This window comes from Bubalus kerabau, chromosome 10 (assembly GCF_029407905.1).
Source record: "Bubalus kerabau isolate K-KA32 ecotype Philippines breed swamp buffalo chromosome 10, PCC_UOA_SB_1v2, whole genome shotgun sequence".
Taxonomy (NCBI): domain Eukaryota; kingdom Metazoa; phylum Chordata; class Mammalia; order Artiodactyla; family Bovidae; genus Bubalus; species Bubalus kerabau.
Window position 1 is genome coordinate 72754877 of NC_073633.1, and position 22018 is coordinate 72776894.

The 22018-nt window shown below is 44.8% G+C and overlaps 1 protein-coding gene across 1 annotated transcript in view; it reads right to left on the reverse strand.

The window, feature by feature from the left end:
* Positions 1–6456: 6456 nt before the first annotated feature.
* The window catches only part of ATG14 (autophagy related 14), a 41049-nt gene continuing 25487 nt past the window's right edge, over positions 6457–22018 (reverse strand). The window contains exons 6-10 of the mRNA XM_055538135.1: positions 19741–19970; positions 18145–18262; positions 16604–16694; positions 16436–16521; positions 6457–9438 (exon numbers count right to left, since the gene is read on the reverse strand). Coding sequence (XP_055394110.1) covers positions 9132–9438; positions 16436–16521; positions 16604–16694; positions 18145–18262; positions 19741–19970 — 832 coding nt within the window. The 3' untranslated portion in view covers positions 6457–9131. The remainder of the gene's footprint in view (positions 9439–16435; positions 16522–16603; positions 16695–18144; positions 18263–19740; positions 19971–22018) is intronic.

Below are 22018 nucleotides of genomic sequence, written 5' to 3' on the forward strand. Positions count from 1 at the left end.
GCTTGGTGGAGCTGGAAAGTATCTGGCCCCAGAAAGCTTCTGTGGAGGACCCGCAAGCTAGGTTGGCTTGAATTGAGTAGTCACCAACAAAGCCTTGCAGCTGCATCAGCTCCTGGCTGTCAGGAAGCACTGGTGAGCATTCCGGGGGCAGGGCCGATGGCAGTGATGAATGAAGACTGCGCTGGTCCCACAGGAGAAGGATGTGAAGGTGGAGTAAAGCTTTCGCCAGGACTGCCAAGCAGAGTGGGGCAAGGCTGGAGTCGAGGAAGCCAGGTTCACCTGTGGTGGAGGTGGTGTGGCCACAGAGCGGCTTCTTTCTGCCCTTACCCTTGGGCAGTAGCTGCACCTCCCTGAAAAGGGGAAACTAAAACTAGGAAGTGTCTCTGGACCCTGAGCAAGCAGGCATGTTGTGATACCTCCGACACGCTCGGCTGGAGCCCTTCTGTGACAGGACCAACAAGGCCATGGAGGCGGACTTCCCCCTCAGGGTGGTGGTGTCGTTCCCGTGACTCACCCCGGCCGACGTAAGGGCGGGTGCTTTCCATCCCCAGGGCTGAAGTTCCAGTACTTGTCCTCCCCTGTGGTGTGCTCTGAAGCGGCCATCTCAGTGTACCTTCCTGATGTGATAGGTTTGTTTTACTCCTGATTCAGGAGTAAAGCAGATGTGCTCTAGCAGGACCTCATAGAGCTTGGTGTGCGGAAAGGGCCTAGTGTGTGTCAGCTTTCACTGTTACTGGCGCTGGTTCTGCATGTGCCCAGGGTGCTTCAGATCAGCCATCCTGGATCTGGTTCTCATGTGGGACACAAAGCTGTGAGTGTGAGGGCCTGGACTAACAAAGAGCAGAAGACAAGAAGGCGGCCCAACCCCATCTTGGCATGCAATTCTTCGGGTCCTCAGAAATCACTGATGACCCTTTTTGAACCCGATGCAAGACCCAGTTCCCAGGGGTGTCTGTGTGAATAAGAGAACTTTGGCAGGTGGCGTCAGACGGCGCCTCCTCCCTGGTCTTTGCTTCTGGACAAGTGTAGCTTTTCCCCTTAGGAGAGATGCTGTGCTTCAGAGCCCCCTAGTGCCAAGCTGGGGAAACCGGTTCACTTCTCACTTCTGCAGCACTGCGGTGCTCCCTGCCTGACTGCAGAATCCTAGACTCATAAGAAAGGAAATAATGTGGGCATGAGGACCCTAGGCTCACCCCAACTGCGCCCCCGTGGGGACCCAAATGAAGAAAACTTACCCCTTCAGCTTTTGCTCAGAGGGCCTGAAATACTTGCCTAGCAGCTCTCTCCCACCCCTCACTTCACTGTTTTGAGAGAAAATCCAGAAAGCAAAGGGCAAGATGGCCAAAGTTAAACATTTTTTTCAGGCCTTGTCAAAGTGACTCTGGCATTAATATGGCCACGTAGAAGGCTCATTCACAGCTGAGCACGTTCCCTGCCCTAGCACTGACAACTCTGTGCAGCACCAGGGGGCATCTCCTTGGCAGCCCCTACCCTGTCCTGCCCAGCTGGTTTGCCTGGTAGTACCTCTCTACTGCCTCTTGTGTGTCTGGACCCTGCTCCGCAACTCCACTTGGGGCTCGTGGAGGGCAGCTTGGCGGTGCCCTCCCTCGGCGCCTCACACCCAGTACACGCAAATGCCATAAAAATGTTTATACCTCTTTAGTCATCATGTTGATGTGAGGGGTGCTGGCCAGCTGACTGTGCTCTACTGTAACTCCTAGTATGAGAAACATGAAGAGGGATGAAGGGACCTGGGAGGATCTTTTCCTCTGGCCACAGCTGGTCCCAGGGAGCTTTCTTGGTGAGGGTCGCTTCCGTAGCAGCCCTTGCAGTCTTGCTGGGTGACTGTCAGCTGTGTTTGGCATGATCTGGGCTTTGTCATGTTTTCCCTGGCAGCAAGTTCCTTTGGGCTTCCCGACTGCAGAAGGCTGTGAGTTGCGAGTTAGGCTTGATCTCGGAGTTCCCTTCCTGGACTCTGTCCAACCACCCTTTTAACTTGGACTTGTCAGGGCCTCCCTGCTAACCTTTATGAACTGGCCTGTTTTTTTATTATGTGGGTCTTCCTGGGCATTTTTCTTTTTTCCCACTGCTTTAATAGCCTCTATTCCTTCTTTACTCAGCAGACTGGCTATTCTTCCTCTCCTTCCTCCCATGGCCTACCTCAAAATGACTAAAGCCTGTCTGTGCCAAAACCTTGCTGTACCATAGACTGCACCAGTAGCCAGAGCTGGTATTACCAAGCCCTTACTGTCAGGTACCATGCTGTTTACATAAGGGCGTTCTCTGCCATGTACAGCAACTGGCACTCAGGGAATCTGACAGTTTCTATCCCGGGTGTTGCTTTGGGTTCAGACAAGCTAGTGCTGCCATCTCCGTGACTGGCAAAAGGACCTTCACGGGAAATGTGCAGTCCCTTCTATGACATGCACCAAAGTGTGTGGCCATAGTCGGTGTCTGCGTAACCTCATGGGAAGAGCAAACATCACTGTGGTTATGAACCCTTGGGGGACTTCCGGTGTATATACCTCTAACTGGTCTAAGCAAAACCCAGTTAGGCAGTAACACCTATTCTGGGTGGTTTGCTTGACCTGGTATTATTCAGTATCTCAGATGGTAAAGAATCTGCCTGCAATGTGGGAGACCTGGGTTTGATCCCTGGGATGGGAAGATCTCCTGGAGAAGGGAATGGCAACCCACTCCAGTCTTGCCTGGAGAATTCCATGGTCAGAAAAGCCCGGCAGGCTATAGTCCCTGGGGTCACAAAAAGTCGCACACGACTGACTGACTGACACATACATACATAATTTTAAAGGAGCAGAGCCACTAAAATTGGCAGTTGGGAAGGGAGTGGGAGCAGAGAGATGCCATCTTCTCTGCTACAACCACCCTGGTTGAGACATGGCGCTCCTCTGACTGAAGTGCAAAGTGAAACCTTCCCCTCTCAAAGGCCCCTCATCTCTTCACTTAGTAGAGAACAGACCTCAGAACAAACTAGTTTTGGGACCCGTTGTCTCAAATTCTTTTTGGATTAAGATTCTTTGGAGGCTATAAAAGTTTAAAATTAGAAACCTCTACATAAATGTTTTACTTTTCTCTTTGGAATGACAAAACCCAGTAGGAATTAGGTTCAGAAGTCAGCATTTACGGAGAAAATGGCATACAGCTGAAATGAAGTCCTGCACATCCATCTCCCACCAGTAGAGGATACATACCAGGCACAGTGGTGGGAAATGTGCAAGTCCTTTAAGAGGGCTTGTGCTTGCTGAGTGATGAGCAGATCACGTCTCCTAATTAACTTAGGCAGAATCACTTGTGCTATTTTAATTACTTCCCTCCTTTACATCCAACTTCCCTACCACCCCCATCAGAGAATAAAACTACTGTACTAACTGGTATTTTTAGATGTCTGTTAAGTAGTATGAAGAGGTTGATAGAAGATTCAAAACCAGATTCAAAATCGATTATTTGCCAATCAGTAAAATGCAGAGCAAAGCTGTATCTGTTAGTGCCCTATCCATTAGGAGGGGAAACGGCGCGTCTGTAACTGCATGTTTGCAGCCCAGTGGGAAGGCAGGGATGGACAGGCCTCTTCTGGGACAGAGCCACTGACGACCTCTGCTCTTCCTCACCAAGCCTCCTGTATGAGTAGCCAGGCACGGTTCTGCTGCAGGGTGTGTGGCCTGCCACAAACAATTCTTCCACCCCAGCCTGGACTGATTCTTCTAAGCAGAGACAGTGCTCTGGCTGCCCTGGCATCTAAGCTGGGACCTCTCACACCATCTTTTCCCAGGTCAGTAGTCTCTCTTCAGGCTTCCAATGTGTGCTCTGCTGAGACTCTTTATTGCATACCTTCTCAACAGGACTGTGGACACACCCCAGAAAAGAGTGAATTCAAGGAGGGTTTAAGTGTAAATAAAGGGGTAAGCCCTCCCCAGTTTTCGTGGCCCAGGGCAAGAATATAAATGAACCCTCCTACAGCCTCCCACCCACCGCTGTTTAATATTTTTCATGCTAATTAGATGAAATAGTTTTTGGGGGTATCCTGAATTAAACTATATTATACATTTTACCTATTTCTTCTTACCTTTTTAATGAGACTACCAGAAAGTTTAGAATCACATATGTGGGCTACAATAAATATTATACTGGACAGCACTGCTATAGGTGAGTGCTTCTAAAAGATTAATGCACATATGTTTTGGGCATTAAAGGTCTTGGTCAAGAGCTTTCCAGGCCTCAGCAGACTTTTTCTCCAAGGCCATCAGTGCAGCAGAACTTCCAACGTAAGCCAGTACCAGTATCCCTAAGCCAGAAAATAGGTGCACCATTAGGGTGCGAGTCCAGGGTGCTAGGCATGGTCCTTCCTACTCGGACGGCAACTATTACTGAATACATTACCGATGCAGAAGATACGCCATTTCTATCATTATTAATCATCCTTTGGTTGGGAGATGTTTCTCTCCCATCTACTACCTTCCAAACCACTTGCCCCTCTGTTATTAAAATCAAGAGCCATCTACTTGCTTATGCTCTACACATGTCTTCCTGATAATGTTTTAAATTTAGGGAAATAAGTTGCTGGGAAGGGCAGGAGAGCCCCTTCCTCAAAATCTAGGTGTCTCCTGAAGTCATAAAGGAAATGCTAAAAAGCCATGCCCCAAGGGGCAGATGGTGAACAAGCTGGTATGGACCTGGAGGTATTAATGTGCCCTCATGACTGAGCGGCTTCCACGCTACTGACTCCCACCCACTTTTCAGCTTACCTACTGCTGTCAGATCGGAGAAGGCGATGGCACCCCACGCCAGTGCTCTTGCCTGGAAAACCCCATGGACGGAGGAGCCTGGTGGGCTGCAGTCCATGGGGTCGCAAAGAGTCGGAGACAACTGAGCGACTTCCCTTTCATTTTTCACTTTCATGCATTGGAGAAGGAAATGGCGACCCACTCCAGTGTTCTTGCCTGGAGAATCCCAGGGGTGGGGGAGCCTGGTGGGCTGCCGTCTGTGGGGTCGCACAGAGTTGGACACGACTGAAGAGACTTAGCAGCAGCAGCAGCGGTGCTGTCAGATACCTCCTGCCTATTTCTCACTTTTAAAGGGACCATTTGAATTCTCCATCAGGTTTTCTCCCCACCAGACTATTACCTCATTCCTTCCTATAAAAACATAATAAAAAAGTCACTGATGCAGCTTTTGCTGTTTTACATCCCTTTTCTTCTAGAAAAGATGGTCCCACTGGTCCTTTTTGGTTAAAAAAACAAAAACACTTCATCTTTGGAACTAAGTCGACGGTGAACCCTTCTTCTGGGGTACTTTCTCACCAGATCCTTGGAACGGGGTGCTACTGGTGGCCTTCTCTTGAGTATTTCATAGCTGGGGTTCAGATAACTTGCCCAAAAGTTGGTTTCAAATTCCCTAGTGCATGCTGTTAAGCAATTTTCAAATGACCTCCCAACCACTAAGGACAAATTTATCCTTAGTTCTTTCCATCTGCTTCTACCCAATTCCTGCATCAATCATGATCTGAGGACTGGGAATCTGTGTGTACCCATTAGATGGGAGCATGTTTTTAACTGTTATCTGGGGAGGTGGAAGGACTGACATGGAAGCACATGCCCTATTCAGGACTCCTTCCATATCCCTGCCTGTTCTGCTGCTGCTGGCTGGCCTCTTCCTGCAGGTAAAAAAGAGTAGGACGCCCACGGCAAAAGTGCCTCAGCATTTGTCTGAGCTGCTCTTGCTGTTTCCATCATCACTCTCGGTACCCCATCCACCTTGCACATGGCCCCTCTCCACAGTAATCTAACCTGAAAGGCACTGATTACCCACCTGGGAGAGACTACATAGTTCCTAAAGCAGAACAAAACACAGAGGGGAAGGATTCTTCTGTTCTCACTGCTTGACAGATTGCCTCTAACATCGCCTTTCTCTTGTTCTGAAGAAATCTTAGGCAGATTCCATATGGGCAACCCAGAGGCCCCATCCTTCCCTCCCTCCCTCCCTCCCTCCTTAAAGGGCTGTTGCAAGACACCAAAAGTCACTGTTGGTGATCCGCATCAAATGATAGCTACCCAAACAAATCACTGACTCAATGAACGTGAGTCTGAGTGAACTCCGGGAGTTGGTGATGGACAGGGAGGCCTGGCGTACTGCGATTCATGGGGTCGCAAAGAGTTAGACACAACTGAGCGACTGAACTGAACTGACCCAAACAAAAATGCATCTTCAGAGCAAGTATGCAACCAATTTTCAAGATGGGCCATTACTGTAATACCACTAATACTTTTTCAAAAAGTATTAACAGGCATTTTTCATCACGTGGCAAAAAATTCTTAAAAAAAACAAAAAATCCTAGTTTGTATAAAATACTCCAGAGTTAGATCTCATTTTGCTACCCTCAATTTATTATCAGTAGAAATGAGTAATCAGAGCTTGAAGAAGACATACATATTTGCAAAGTACTGTTAAAAGATTTATTGCAATAATACAACAAAAGTTTAGAAAACATTTATTTGTATGACTCAAACTGGTTTGGAAGTCGCAGAGCAGTGGGGAATCCCTGCAATGTGACGCCTCGAGGAGATTCTTTTAACAGCATGCCACCAGACGTTCTTCCCCATATTATCAATGCACGACTCCTTACATGAATTCTGTCCACTTCCCGATGTTGACATTGTTCCCCCCCCGAACTTAAAGATGTGCAAAACTTTTCTTCGTTACACCCCATTCCAAAAACAGTCTTTAACAGACCATTTAAAGCAGCCTATGTGGTGCCTGTGAGTTTTTCTAGTATTACCTTGTTTCAACAAATCATTTTACTATGGAAAACATGACCAGGTTCTATGGCTTTTTTTTGTTTAGGAAAAAAAAAAAAAAATACCAGCTTCAATTCTTTAAAAAGCTGTTTACATATGGTTCTGGCACCTCCATGAGAGATTTTAATGAGCAGCAAAGAGAGTAGAAAAAACAAACAGTGGTTGAAATGTATATTTAAGAATATTTACAGGGTGGATCCAGTGCAAAATAATGAAAACCAAAATATCTCAGCAGTGTTAAGCCAGTATGTTGGTGTTCAAAACCATTAAAGGTTTGATCATTTAACCCTAAGTAAAGTGCCTCTATTTGATATTAACAACAATAAAACATACCCTATCAATCCCTACATTTCCCATATCCATGTAAGTTTTGTTGAATTACTCTAGTTTGTGATATCTTCTTTGTAAGATTGCTTGAGAAGAACCGTGACTGCTGTGCACTTTTTCAGCTAAAGTTGTTTTCTACCCCCAAGCCCCAAATCCCAGTGTTCCAAGACTAAGCTCTTTGAGGGTCTGAATGCCTAAACAACTCTCATCTCGTGGGATTTTAAGTTCATCTGGTATTTGTTCAAGTTTACCACAGCCACCCTCTATGAACTACTCTACAGACATGGATGGGGCGATGCAACCCAGCAATCACGAAGGCCAGCACTTAAAACCCGTACTGGCTGTAATAAGAACCCACAAGGGGAAAAGCCTGTTTCCTCCCTCAGTGGAAAATTCATAAAGTCAGGGAACTCAGAATTCCTGGGTAGGAATAAACATTCTCTGCAATTCTACCCCAAACTCTACCAAACACTAAGTATACCAAATAGCAAGAGCTATATATAGCACCTCAGATTTGGAGGCAAAGTGTCAACTATAATAATTACAACGAGAAAAGAAGCTAGGGTGGGACAAACCTCCGAGTGATTTATGAGGTACTATCATGCCAGTCACACTAACAAGATATGGTGATAATGCCTGCTAGGAATTTTTCATAGGATTTCATTTGTAGTTATTACATAGGATTTTTCTTTGTAGTTATTAAAAATAAAAAACTACTTACATATTTGTACATAATGCCTCTCCACGGTTTTCTTATGAGATTGTCACTAAGAGAAGGATAAGACACATTAGCTGAAAATGATCTCTTGGTGAGAGAAAATTCCTTCCATCAGAGCTTTCCCAGGATAGAGAAGAGCAGTATTAGTTATAATGATGTGCTCTGCATTTCAGAGCAAAGGTAGTGTTCTTAGAGCAACAAAGACCTAGGAAACAAACAAGCAGGGTGGTTTTCCCTGGAGAAACCTGCTACTTACTGAAGCCCTTAGAAAGAAACTAGACAGCAGAAGAATGGCCAGAGGCCACGTCAGTGGCTTTTAACCTGTGTCCAGGCAGGCATTTGGCTTCCATAAGGGAACATCCTTAATGACTGACTTTTTACCCACAGAAAATAGTGCAATTTCAAAATGCACACGGAGTGGGTGGTAGGAATTCAGTCTAGGTAAGAGTGAACTTAATTTCCCTCAAAACACAAGAAAACAGTTCTTAAATCTCTATGACAGTATTGCAGCCAGCATCTCTTCTATTCATGGATATGGGTCCTAAAGAAAAAAAGACCTTGGTTTCTTTGGTGTGTGGGGAGAAAGAGAACAGGAATGTCCGACGGGCCACAACGGAGCAGCACGAGTGAAATCGTTTTTCAACTACCTCTCTCCCTCCAAAAACAAAAACAAGACTTAAAAAACCCACCCTTTTAAAATGAAACAAAATTCCTTGACCTAAAAACCAAACGTGACCAAATTATAAAGAAACCACGTGTTTCAAATTGCCTGCCGATTCTCTGTACAAAAAACTAATGGCATAAAAACGAACTCATATTAAACAGTTTTCATCTTTCAAGTCCTAATCATGAAGAATCACTTCCTTGTGATTCAATCTCCAAAACAAAGTGTTTAGCAACAGTCTTAGCATCACAAGGGACCAACATGTCAGCTGTGTCTGAGGGGTCCACGGCCTGTCCTCAGAGGAAGCTCCCTGCATTTCTGCCTCAACAGAACTGACCAAATAGGGCCTTCCTCCACCAGCACTGGTCTGGGACAAGGACCTGTGACCCCTCTGTTCTGTTAATTATCATAAGCACGTCGGTCACCACCACTGCCCAGCTGACCAAGAGAAATGCTAGACTCCCTGCTTTAAAAAAAAAAAAAAAAAGAAACCCCAACAGCTTAACCTCTTTTTGTTCCAGGCACTATCTTAGCTAAACACGTAACGTTTACTGGAGAGTGGAAGAAGCGCCTTCTCCAGGCTGTAGCGGCGCCTCTTGGTCACTGCCTGTTAACGGTGTCCAGTGTAAGCTTTAAACCAGGAGGTGACCGAGGCTGCGGCCGACGAGATCATCCCACCAGCGCTGCTGCTCGCGATGGGCGGGGACACCTGGCTGCTCTGGCTCTGGGAGACTTCCACCGGCTGGGAAGGGATGTCACAGAACCGGGGGCTTGGCAGGTTCTCCCAGTCCGTGCCCAGGTCCGTTTCCTCGTCACTTACGTGCTCATCTCCACTCTCATCTGATTCTCCAGCAACTCCGGGATCCACAAATTCCATGGACTCCTCCAGGTCAGCTCGCACTTCAAAGGGTCCTGATCTGTGGGCAGACAATGAGACAAGCGCCACTCTCACGACAGAAGGCCTAATGGGACGTGGGGGCCAGAGCCATCGCTGCACCTTCTGCTGGCCTAGAATTGAGTGTTTCTTTACCTAAATAAGGGGCTTCCCAGGTGGCTCAGCGGTAAGGACTGTGCCTGCAGACTTGGGTTCAATCCCTGGATCAGGACGATCCCCTGGAGTAGGAAATGGCAACCCACTCCAGTATTCTTGCTTGGAGAATTCCATGGACAGAGAAGTCTGGCAGGCTACAGTCCAGGGCAGTCGCAAAGAGTTGGACATGACTGAGCACGCATCCAGTTACCTAAATAACGACGGCCATCCAAGTAGTGAATAAAACCACCACATGACACCTTCCCTCAACTCGACCTACTTGTGTGGACCCTGAATGGAAAAAGCCCATCCACTGAGACAAGGCGTGCATGTCCAACGTGTGAGTTCCTGTTTCAAACAACTGCTGTTATCTACACATTCCAATGAGAGAATTCAAACAGTCAGCTGAGGTATACGCTGGTGGATTAGTGGAACAACAGAACTGTACAGGTGTTCTCTGCCTTATGTAAGCCCCCAGTTACTAAACTCCCAACACTCACAGGGGCTAAATGATAGAGCTGTATGCATGTTAACAACACTTCCTTGGATTTATGTCAACAGCAAGCTCTTGCACACATTTTAAGATATCATTACATAATTTTCTAGCAATACATTTATAGCATTGAACGAGATATAACTCTTCAGAATATATTCATCTGGAATAGTATGTATTTCTGTACTATATTTCAAGAGAAAGCTATTTTTATTTCCCAAAGGTCCCCAATGACATCACCTCCAAATCAGGCCTCATCACCTGTGATGGCTCCTCAGCACCACTGTGGAACCCGTGTTAACAGGCTCCACACAGCCCCTGCCCCTTCTCCTTGGCCTCTTCCCAGCTCCTGCCTCGGGGGAGCCGGGCTGCATTTCCTTCAGGGGCAGTCACCCTGCCCACGGCCCTTCTGGGGGAGTTCCCTGCAGCCACGTACAGGATGGGACCAGTCATGCCAGCAGCCCTTTTCTATCCCCTGTGGTCTCCAAGATAAGGATCAAGGCCTTGTTCACTGAGGAATTTCACTGATGGCGATTTAGGGGAAAATGACAGACATTAGCAAAGTAATGGAGACATGAGAAAAAAGAATTGTAGAGCCCGTCATTTTACTTTATGGTCCAAAATTCTTTGCGCCCTTCTGAATGCTAAAAGCCTAGCACTAGCCTCAGCGCACCTCATCATACCTGGACCTTCTGACTCCCTTTCTTCAGGGTCAGGCAACCTTCATTCTTTCAAGACAACCATGGTTCCTGGCTAGAACACAGCAACAGTAATAGCTAACGTTTCTGTTCAGGTCTGGGGGCTTTACAAGTATTAATTAAATTGGAAGAGGCACTGCAGGGCTCCCCTTCGGTCTGCAGTGAGCAATTTACTTTTCAAAAAGCCACTCAGACCAGGGGCTCCCAAGTTGCCCAGGCCTCCACCCCCAGCAGCCCTCACTGTACAAGAGGTAAAGGGACCAAGACCGGGGGAACGGCTCCCCAGCAGTCTTTCAACCTCCTAACCACTGCACCAGCCTCTTAACTCTCAGGATCTCTTTTCTGGTTCCTGAAAAGGTTCTCCTTACAGTTCAGTCTTGCCCCCCTTCTTTCTTTCTTTTCTTGGACAGGTCTACCCCAAAGATGTTTTTTCAGCTTCTTCTCTTCCCGGCTCCACTCACAAATACCCTCCACCCTGCCAGAGCTCTCTGACTGAGGGCTGCTAAACTCTCACACTCATCTTCTCTGATGTCTGAGCCCACCAGTCTCAAAATACAAGCCAGCAGGAACTCTCCCCCTCCTCCCTCATGCTCCTGCCTGCTATAACCAAATAAGACCCCCCTTTCCACCCTCACTGGCGCCCCCAGCTCTGGTCCTCTCTACACCCCACCCCACTTCCTGGTGAGGGTTCCATCTCTGCTCAACCTCCCTTCACCCACCTCACTGAGAGCCACTAGCCCCGCTCCTCTCCTCATGGCAGCTGCCCACCAAGAACACAATTTAAGTGCCTCTGCCACTAAGAGGGATGTAGCCTTAGTCCCTGTTTTCCTGAACACAAAAGTCTTGGATTCTGTTCTGTCCAGAGCCCTCAGCATCTACTGCCAGGTTTCATCTCCCAGCGCCCCCAGGACCCCTCACAGACCCTGGCCAGCTCTCCACAGCAGTCGCTTCTCCCAGCCAGCCCAAGAGGCACAACCTGTTTTCTATTCCTTTCTGATGCTGCCAGATCTACTCTTGGGGTCCTTCTTGGCATGAGACTGCCATCATCCACGGACCTTCTCTTTAAGGGTTTTCCCAAGGAAACAGGCAGGAGCGATGCAAGGTGGGGAAAATGACACTTCCTCCAGGCAGAGCTCCCTGCTGGACGCCACCTGGACTCCAGTTTTCTGCTCAGAATTGCACAAAGCAGAGTCCAGCTGGCCTGAAGAAGGTGCCGAATTAAGTACTTCTAATGAAAAATAAGCCAGTAAGATGATTCCCAAAGTGCCAAGTCAGAACAATTTTAGTTCCGACAAGTAACCTACATCTCTAAGAACCTGTAAGAGCAGAAGACATTTCTCCACTCAACTGCTCTCCCACCACTTCTAGCTTAGAGATGATCTGCCCAGCACACCCCAAGCCACACACACCCCAACACAGAATTTACTAGCAGAATTAAGTCTTTTCACTTAATGTCTTTGGGAATAAAGATTATAAAATCATTCCTTTAATTTTCAGTTTAGCTGAATAACTGACATCCTTTTATTTAAGACTCTGAAGTTAAGAGTACTCATTTTTTATGATCCTGTAGGGAGTTAACTCTTTATAGACTAAGAAAACAATCTTTTAGCTTTTAGGAAGCCATCTTTTTTGGCTTTTAGGAAGTCTCTTTTGAAAAATATTTCAAAATTATTATCTGATAAAATATACAACCTCAAGAGTGAACCCTAAAGTAAGCTATAGTTTGGATAAACATGATGTGTTAAATATGGTACAGGCTGGATCAGATAGGAAAAAAACACAGCAACAACAGGTAACAAAATCCAGGGGGAAATTCTGATGAGGATAACTGCATGGTCTCAAAATGTCTCCTAAATGTCTGCTTATTAGTTCCAAGGAAGGAAAAATGCGGGAAGTGTACAGAGGAGAAGCTGGAGAGCATCTAGACTAGGTGATCAAATTAACATCACCAGTGAGGGACAGATGGCCACAGTGGGCCTTGGATGTGACAGCCAGCAGATATTCACCTAGAAGGCATTCCAGCCTGCAATGTACACCTGATCCATGTTTCAAGGAAACAGCAAACTCAGAATAAAAGCTCTATTTAAAAACAAACAAATGGTAATGTCATGAAAAACAAAGTAGATTGTGGTAATTGTTCCAGATTTAAAGGGTAAAGAGATAACAGCAACTGAACAAAACCTCCAACTCAAGACTGGATCCTATACTCAGGGGCGGTGCTATCAAGGACATTATCTGGTCCAGACAAAATGTGCATCTGGGCACTAGAGTACTGTATCAATTAGATTTGTTGATATTGATAACCGTACTGTGGTTAAAAGCAAGAAAATGGCCCTATTTTAAAGAAATACATATTGAAGTACTTAAGGGGTAACAGCCATGATGCATGTAACTTATTCTCATAGAGTTCAGGGAAAAAAAGTTTTTGTGTATGTATGTATGTATGTGTGTATTTATGAAGATAAGAGACACAGAGAAACGGCACAGATGATAAAGCAAACACGGCAAAATACAAACAAAGGTGAATCTGGGTAAAGGGCCTAAGTATTTTTGTCCTATTTTTATTGTATTGCTATTTTTCTGTAAATTTATTTCAAAGTTTATTTTGGGCTCAGGATGGGATCCTCAGTTCAGCTCGTCTTAATGGAAGCAGACAGAACCCAGGTTCTTGCAACAACCTCTCTAAAGTCTTAATTCCAACTGAGGCAGGTGGGAAGGGGGCCCTGACTTGTGGAGCTTACTTCCCGCCCTCTGGCTCACAGACGCGCATGTGTACTCCTGGCAGACCGAGCCCTCAAGACGGAGGGCAGCCCAAAGAAAACGTCATACCCACCAAGGACATCTGCCCTAAAAGACAGGTGTTCGTTTTCCAGCAACACTGGGTATCATCAAGCCTTTCCATTTTTGCCACACTTGTGACTGAAAACTACTGACAGAAAGCTATTCAGAATAGTAATTCTTTACTCTTGATTGAGGCGGAAGATTTTTTCATTTGAATATTACTTGCACTGCTGTGTAAAATTTCCGCCTAAATCCTTTGTCTATTTTTCCACTAGGTCTGTCTGTCTTTTACTGATCTGAAAGATTTCTTTAGTCTAGATTTTAATCTGCTGCCTATTATAAAGGTTACAAAACACACCTGTTGCTTGTCTTTTCACTTTGTTTATGGTGTCTTTTACCAGAGACATTTAGTTTTGACACAGTAAAATGTGTACTCCTTTCCTTTATGGTTTTTGGGTCTTGTGGGTTGCTTGGGAATTCCCTCCCCACACTGTCTTTCCTCCTAGTTCCTTTATAGGTTGTTTTGTTTTTTAAAATAAAGTAATAAGGTCTTTTAGATCATCTGGAATTTATTTTTACATATGGAATGCAGTATGATTCCAACTTTTCCCCCACAGAAATACCCACCTGGCCCACCACCATTGAGCTGCTATTGTTATCTGATTCGACATGCCACCCTATCATCTATGATGTTCCTACACACACACACACACACGCACACACGCGCGTGCCTGTTTCTGGACTCTTTGTTCTCTTCCTCTAAGTGCTCCACCTATCTGCATGCTGAGAGCAGGGAATAAAGGTTTTAATTACCTTCATACTATGTTTTAAAGGAGCCAAGCCCATCCCTTGTTCTTTTTTCAAAATTTCTTTTCAGATTGAGCTTCTAGCTGAGCTTGGGAAATCAACTTAAGTTACATGAAATATCTGTTGAAATTTCCGATCAGGTTTCCTTTGGGGCAGAAATGGCATTCTTAGCATACTGAGCCTTCCCACCCTAGAAAACGCTAAGGGCCTTCACAGCCTCGGGCTTACTTTTATTCAGTCCAATACCTCATACAGTGCCTGGAAGACATTCTGGAAATATATGTTGAATCATTTTTTAAGTTTCATATTTTCTTTATATAGGTTTGCAAGTATTTGGTAAGGATTATTCTTAGATAATTTATATTTTTTGTTGCCACAACAGAAAGGACCTTTTATCCATTACATTTTCTAATTAGTTGCTGTTGGCATATAAGAAAGCAATTGCTCTTTGTACGGTGAACTTGTATCTAGCCACTGCTGAACAATCAATTCCAACAGTTTCTTAGTTCTCCTGGATAACCAGTTTGATAATCATACTATCTACATTGTCACCTTCTTCCCAATATAAACACATCTTCTTTGTAAAAATGTTTTGCCTTGGCCAGGCCTCCAGAGCAGTAACACAGCAGTGATAGTAGGCATTCTTGGCCTTTTCTGACTATAAAGGGAAGACTCTATTAAATATTTACCAACGTAACATGTAAGTATACTAGTTTTTGATGTAGTAAATATCCTTTATTAATAACCTATTTTAAAATTTTTAATAGTTTTCCTTTAATTATTAATGAGAACTGAATTTTATTCATTGCCTTTTTCTCACCTATCACGTCAGTCTTACACAGGTCAAGCAGTTGGCCCACTGTCCATATATGTTGGCCCAATAAATATCAGCTGTTATTATCAAAGCTAAGTTTCCTCATGTGGAATCCTTTACAAATGATGTACAGAGAAGACGGCAGCGAACTCACAAAAATAGGCATCAACCACTAAAAACGGGATGGCTACCTTAACAGGTTCCTGTGGCCTGTGAACTAATGCATGGGATTTGGGGTGAGGCAAATAACCTCCCTATAAAAGGATGTAGAATTCTAGGTGTAGGTGCAGTTCCCTGCAGAGATTTCACAGCTTTCTCCAGAAGGCTCTATGTCCCAGAAAAGTTAAACACTGTTTTAGGTGGGGGGAAAGTTGAGAAGACACACAAGACAAGGCTAAGAGCAGATGACCAAGATTAGGCTCGCTACAGTTGGAGGGAGCCAGGCACCCTGGTCAGTGGAGGGGTCTCCCCTAGAGCCGTTGTTCCAGTATCGAAGAAAATGAATTATGGGGGAGGGAGTCCCAAGGAACTTTCCCACCTTTTATTTTCTTTTGTTCTCTTTCAAAAATTCAAATACATTAACCAAGTCATATCTGCAGAAATATACAGACCAACTTTTCAGAGCAAGGGAAAAAGATAAGCACCCAGAGAAGGGGTGCATGGATGGTCCCAAAGATAAGTCTCATCTATGTTGTGCTTCTGTGGGCTTAGAGACTAGAAAGATCCCACAGACCAGTCCTGATTGGTCATTTTGGTGAACTTACTCCTCTTTTTAGGATAGTGGGGTTTCAAACTAGTTCATTTCATAAACTTTCTAATACCCTTTATCTCCAGCAAATGGCAGCCAGATGGACTCAGCGACAAAAAGGAAACAGGGAAGGATTATCATGATGGGAAAGAATGAACAGGCACAAAAGAAAATGTGTAAGAATCGGGGGAGACACTAGGCCGAGCTAAGGAAGAAACAGATGCGGATTCAAAGAATCAGCCTCTGGTCTTCAGAGACAGAACAAGAAGTCCCCACTCCAGGAACATATGGCTTCTATTCTGCTGTAGGTGTTAAAAATGGTTGCCATTTATTTCCTCTAAGAAAAGATTATGTAAGGACCACAAGGGATCAAACCCGACTAACCCTTGTTTCCTTCTGTACAGGACTGTGTTATCTTTGTCCCATCTAGAGGGTTTGGGGCTAGGGATCAGGCCCCTGCACCCTGCTCACAGGTACAGCAACTCTACTTACAAGTCATCACAGTAACACCACTTAGAGAAAAGCAACAAACACCCTTCTTACCTGCCTAAGTGTTCAGAGTTCGGACTGACCAGGTACATTAGATTCCTGAGTGTATGCAGTGGCTGTAATTGATCTAAGTTTACATGCTAGAAAAAGCAAAAAAAAAGAATATTAATATTTTCAACCATGTAACAAATTAAAATTGAGCTCACAGTGTATTTTCCATACCTGGGAAAAGCACAGGTAAAGAATATTTGCATTCAGTTTCTTCACTGCTCGAGTAAATTTCTGTCTGCTGAGGTTTTCTCCACAAAATTCACTGCAAAACAAATGGACAATCTGTAAAGTCGTGATCCCTGAAGAAATTCTGTTAAAATGTTCATTTTAAAGAGTATGCTTTACACTACAGTTAGAACAAGACACACCCCAAGTCCTTTGCCTCATAATAAACTGCACTTATCAGAAACTTTCTAGGAATGAGCTGCTGCTCTCCCAGAGAGCAACTTCACTGCATCCAGAAATTACACATGCACGTACCCTGTGACCAAGCAGCCCCTACTTCGAAAACTTACTCTGCACAAGTATCTGCACACTAATGAAACAACGAATGGACAGGATTATTCTCTGAGGTATGAGCAGGGGAGACAGCGGATTGCTAAGATTTTGGCACATTTGTACAAAGGAAAACTTTGCAACTATCCATGTCAGGTGGAGTGACTGCTCAAGCCAACAGTGGCTCTACAAGGTCCCCACGGGATCCGCAGACTTGGGTCCCCACTGCCTCATTCTCTCCCTCTCCCCAGGCTCTGCACCTGCCCTTCTCACCCTTCTTGCCCAGGGATTCCCATGGCCTGCTCCCGGCCTCCTCCAGGCTCCCACAGGATCCATACCCACCCTCTTGGATGTGGTAAACCCTTCCTTGCCCCACATTCCTGCTCTTTCACCTGCTCTAATGTTCTCCCCAACCCTCATCACCAACTGACACAACGTTCATTTACTATGTGTCTCCCTTTTAAAATTAAGTACCGAATGGGCAGAGATTATATTCTCATCACCAGTGTACCCCTCCAGTGCCTGGAACAGTGCCGAGCACACAGCAGGTGCTCAAAAAAATCTTCATAAACAAAAACAAATTTAAAAAGCAAGGCGTAAAACACCTTAGTTTAGCACAATACCTTTTGTGTTTAAAGGGAGGTGGTGGTGGTGGTGGTGGTGGTAATAACATACATTAACATTTACTTGAAATGCAAGGATAACCGCTGGGAGGTAGGAAGGTCTTAGTAGGAACTGGGTGGACTATAAACCTTTACAATTAAATAAAAAAGTGTTACAATTTACTCAGTTCTTACACATAAGCATGTCCTCTGCATATCCTGGTCTTTGCTTAAATTACCTTTTCCTATGAGAGAATTCTGTGGTCTTTTCAAACATGTCACGTGCAATTGTAAGATAATGACACAAATTTGCACATTGGGCTTATTAAGTATTTCATGGTCAGATCTTTTCTCTCGAGTAAATCCTTCAATTCTTTTTTTTTTTTTTCTTTCCTGGCCATACATGAGGCATGTGGGATCTGATCAGGGATCTAACCCATGCCCCCTGCAGTGGAAGTGCAGAATCTTAACCACTGGACCACCTGCAAAGTCCCAATACTACTTAAATTCTTGCCCTTCCCAAACTCCCCTCCCATTATTTAATTAGAATAAAGAATACAATAGGAACAGGAGAGAGCTGTGATAAAGATGACACCACTGCTTTCAATTACTTGCCTGTTGCACAGCTTTTTGGGAAGATTTATGTCGAGTATATGAGACAAAATGTTGACCAGCTGAGTCGCGTAGCACAATGCAGCGCTGATCGTGTAAGCAGGGTTATTATGCTCCATGTCTAAAAAGTAGACAAACAACAGCCATACACAAAAAACTTCAATTTCAACAAAAACATTAAAGAACCTAGATTTCTGGGATGTGTGGTTTTATCAATACATTACTGACGGATAAACTTTACTCTTTACTAATAAAAAGTTCATGGCCAGATATTAATACTTCATTATTTATGATTTTTGATGAGTGGAATATAACTTAAGCAAATGGGTCTAACCAGACCCAGCATAAATGAAATTGAAATCTGAACCGTTTGGATAACACATTATTTATGCAATTAATGACCAACTTAAAAGTCACCTCCTCAGAGAAGCCTCCCCTGACTACCCTACAGAGAAATAGTTCCTTCCTCTGTAGCCCCACCCCATGAAGTCGCTGGTTCTGCCTACAGCCCACACTCAGTTGTGATGCCTTTCACCATTAGTTGCTTCCTTTCCTCTCCACAGAGAGGTAAAGGGCTGGTCAGGGATCTAACCCCTGCCTTGGTGACATCGCCTTGTATCACCAGCAGCGTGCATAACAGAAAGCACTCATTAAATACTTGCTGGATAACTAAATGCATCATCTTTCTCCACCAAAGAGAAGCTACTGGCATTTTAAAGGGTTTTTCTACTGGGGTATTTCAATCTCCACTTAGGACTGGTAGAAAAAAGAAAAGTTATATACAAAGTTAGAAGCTATAAAAATGGGACCCAACAGGCTAAATACACTTCTTTAAATAGTGAGATCTTATAAGTAACTACTACTACTACTACTAAGTCACTTCAGTCGTGTCCAACTCTGTGCGACCCCATAGACGGCAGCCCACCAGGCTCCCCAATCCCTGGGATTCTCAGGCAAGAACACTGGAGTGGGTTGCCATTTCCTTCTCCAATGCATGAAAGTGAAAAGTGAAAGTGAAGTCACTCAGTCGTGTCCGACCCTTAGCGACCCCATGGACTGCAGCCTACCAGGCTCCTCCACCCATGGGACTTTCCAGGCAAGAGTACTGGAGTGGGGTGCCATTGCCTTCTCCGATGTAAGTAACACTTGACCCCAAAAGGTGAAATATCTAAAAAAATACTGAAAAAAAAAATATATGTTTTCAGTCCATTCATCGATTAACAAAATGTGGCATAGCCACACAGAGGAGTATTATTCAGCCATAAAAGGAATGAAATGTATATGCCACAATGTAGATGAACTTTGAAAACCGTACACTATGTGAAAAAAGCCTGACACAAAAGGCCACATGTTGCATGATCCCATTTCTATGAAACAAACAGAAAGCATCCATAAAGACAGAAAGCAGGAGTGACTGATTCGAGCCCCCGAGTTTTTGTCTGGGATGAAAAATGTGCTTTTGATCTTGACAAAAGTGATGGCTGCACAGCACTGTGAATGTACTAGTCCCGCTCACTGACTCTGTAACTGTTCACTTTGTTACATCACTTTCACCTCAAAAAAATTTATAAAAGTTTCGAACACTATCTTGCTTCTCACCAGGCCCCTGCGTGGTTTTCTTCTCTTCCACCCAGTTGTAGTAGGCCGAGTAGTCCCCGTTGTTGGGAAGGCTGATCCAAGGCCCCGTGATGCTAATGCTGGTATCCCCGTTGTGATCATCACAGACCCATCGCCCCGAGAGGTAAGTCGTCCTCCGCGCTTCCGCGAGTTTGCTCACGGTGCTGGAGGTCATGGCGCTGTCACTCTCTGAAGACACGTCGGCAGGATCTCTACAAACCAAAGATCACACGGATATAAAGGCACTGGGTTTTAAACTGTGCAGTTACTTGTCAGGTACACGCAACACTGGCATGATGCATGAAAGGACAGGGATTTAATTGGAAAATACAGAGATCAGCAAGTCCTTGCAGAGGTGAAGGACAACGCAGCCGTGGCAGAGCAGCTCACAGCATGTGGGCACGATGGCACCATGAACAAGGCCGTCAAGTGTTAGGTTCTCAAACTATGTGATTTCAAGACCCCCTCATGTGCTTAAAAAATTCTGAGGGCTCCAAAGAGCTTTTGTGTATGATGTTAGATCTATTAATACTTACTGTATTAAAAATCTGAGAAATTTTTAAATTATTAACTCACTCAAAAATAATAAACCCCTTTACATATCAGTAGCATGTTTTTATGAATGAAAAACTGTATTTTTCAAAACAGGAAAATTCACGAAGAGTGACATTATTTGCTGACTAGCTGAGCTACAAAGCACAGCACAGCACTGATGATGACTTTTGAAAATCTCTTTAAAACCCAAGTCTTTCTGCTGTTCTTTCAAGGGGAGAAAGTGTCCCACGGAAAAAAAAAAAACTAGTTTCACCAGCAACTCACTCAAGGGCCTTTCCTTCAGCCCCTGGTAGCTTTCAGCATGCAGCAAACATGCTTTCTACAGACTTCCCACCACACTGCACAGCAGTCTAAGGACGGGCATGCAGCGCTCAAGACTTAGTTTAAATAAAATGAATAATTTCTACTGCTTCATCAATAGTGTTCTTGATGTGTAACTGGCTGGTCTTTTGCACTGCAAAGCAATCCAATGACTATTAGCACAGTTTGGTGTCACTGCCTTGAAAGCTGTCAAGGTGACAGAGGTTTTCCCACCACGGCATTTGAGCCACCAGTACAAATGTCAACAGAGTGAAAAGGGAAAATAAAGTGTTATGAAAATAGTTTTGAAATAGTTATGAAAATAGTTTTGACTGCACAGATGCCCTGAAAAGGCCTCAGTGACCCAGAGAGGTTCACAGACTACACTTGAGCGCTGCTGGCCTAAAGTGTGGCAGTGGAATGAGAAGGCCCGGCAGGTACTGTGCAGGTGGCGAGAGAACACAGGGTGTCTGGGGAGCAGAGAGGTCAGCGTAGGTGCGTGCAGGAGGCCCGAGGGAAGTGCCAGAAAATGGTGCTGAAAGAAGAGGTGGGAGATGCCCAGACAAGGCAGGGCCTACTGTGCTGCTCTGGGTCTAGAATGCATCCCCGGGGCTGCCGGCTCTCAATTCCTCTTCCTCTGCACCAGATGCATGTAAACCCACTCCTCCTGGTGGCCCTGCGCAGGGCAGGTCAGCACAGGACTCCGTGGCCAGTTCTAAGCTGGCCCTCTACTTCCTCCTTCCTCCACTCAAGGAAGATTGAGAAGAAATGTGAAGGAACAAGGTAGCTTATCATAGGGATAACTTCAACACTACTAGCTTAAAAAAAAAAAAGAATGATATACAGCAATTTACACTAACATAAAAGATTTAAACAGCATAAGTACAGAAGAGAAAGTTTTTCTCTTTGAGTCTTAGTATCCTAAAATCTGGAACAGTATCCTAGTCTTGTTGACCATGTGTTCTAACACGGGTATTTTGGCTCATACGTAATTAAAAAAATCTAGACTGTAATTTGGCATAATGCTTCTGTTTGTCAGCTTTTTCCCCCTCAAAGGCCTGGCCAGCTGTCTTTACACCAATTTTTGGAAAAATCCGACTTTTCCCCACTGACTCAAAATACCACCTCAGGGTCTATTTCTGAGCCCTAAATTCTTCTTTATTTTGAATCTGCCTTTTTATCTCTGTATTTGCTAACCATCACTAGTGAAAAATGACTTGTTAAGTGTCAGAGTAGGCTGTCAAGTCAGAAGCACAATCAGACCTTCAGGCTTTGAGGAAGCTCCCTCTGGCAACAGGTGAAAGGCCAGACTTAAGTGGAGGCAGTGAATTCTAAGTCCTGGGGAGCAAGACTCCAGCGCCAGGAAAAGGTGCCAGAAAGTGGAGACAACTGGAAGAGAAGGAAA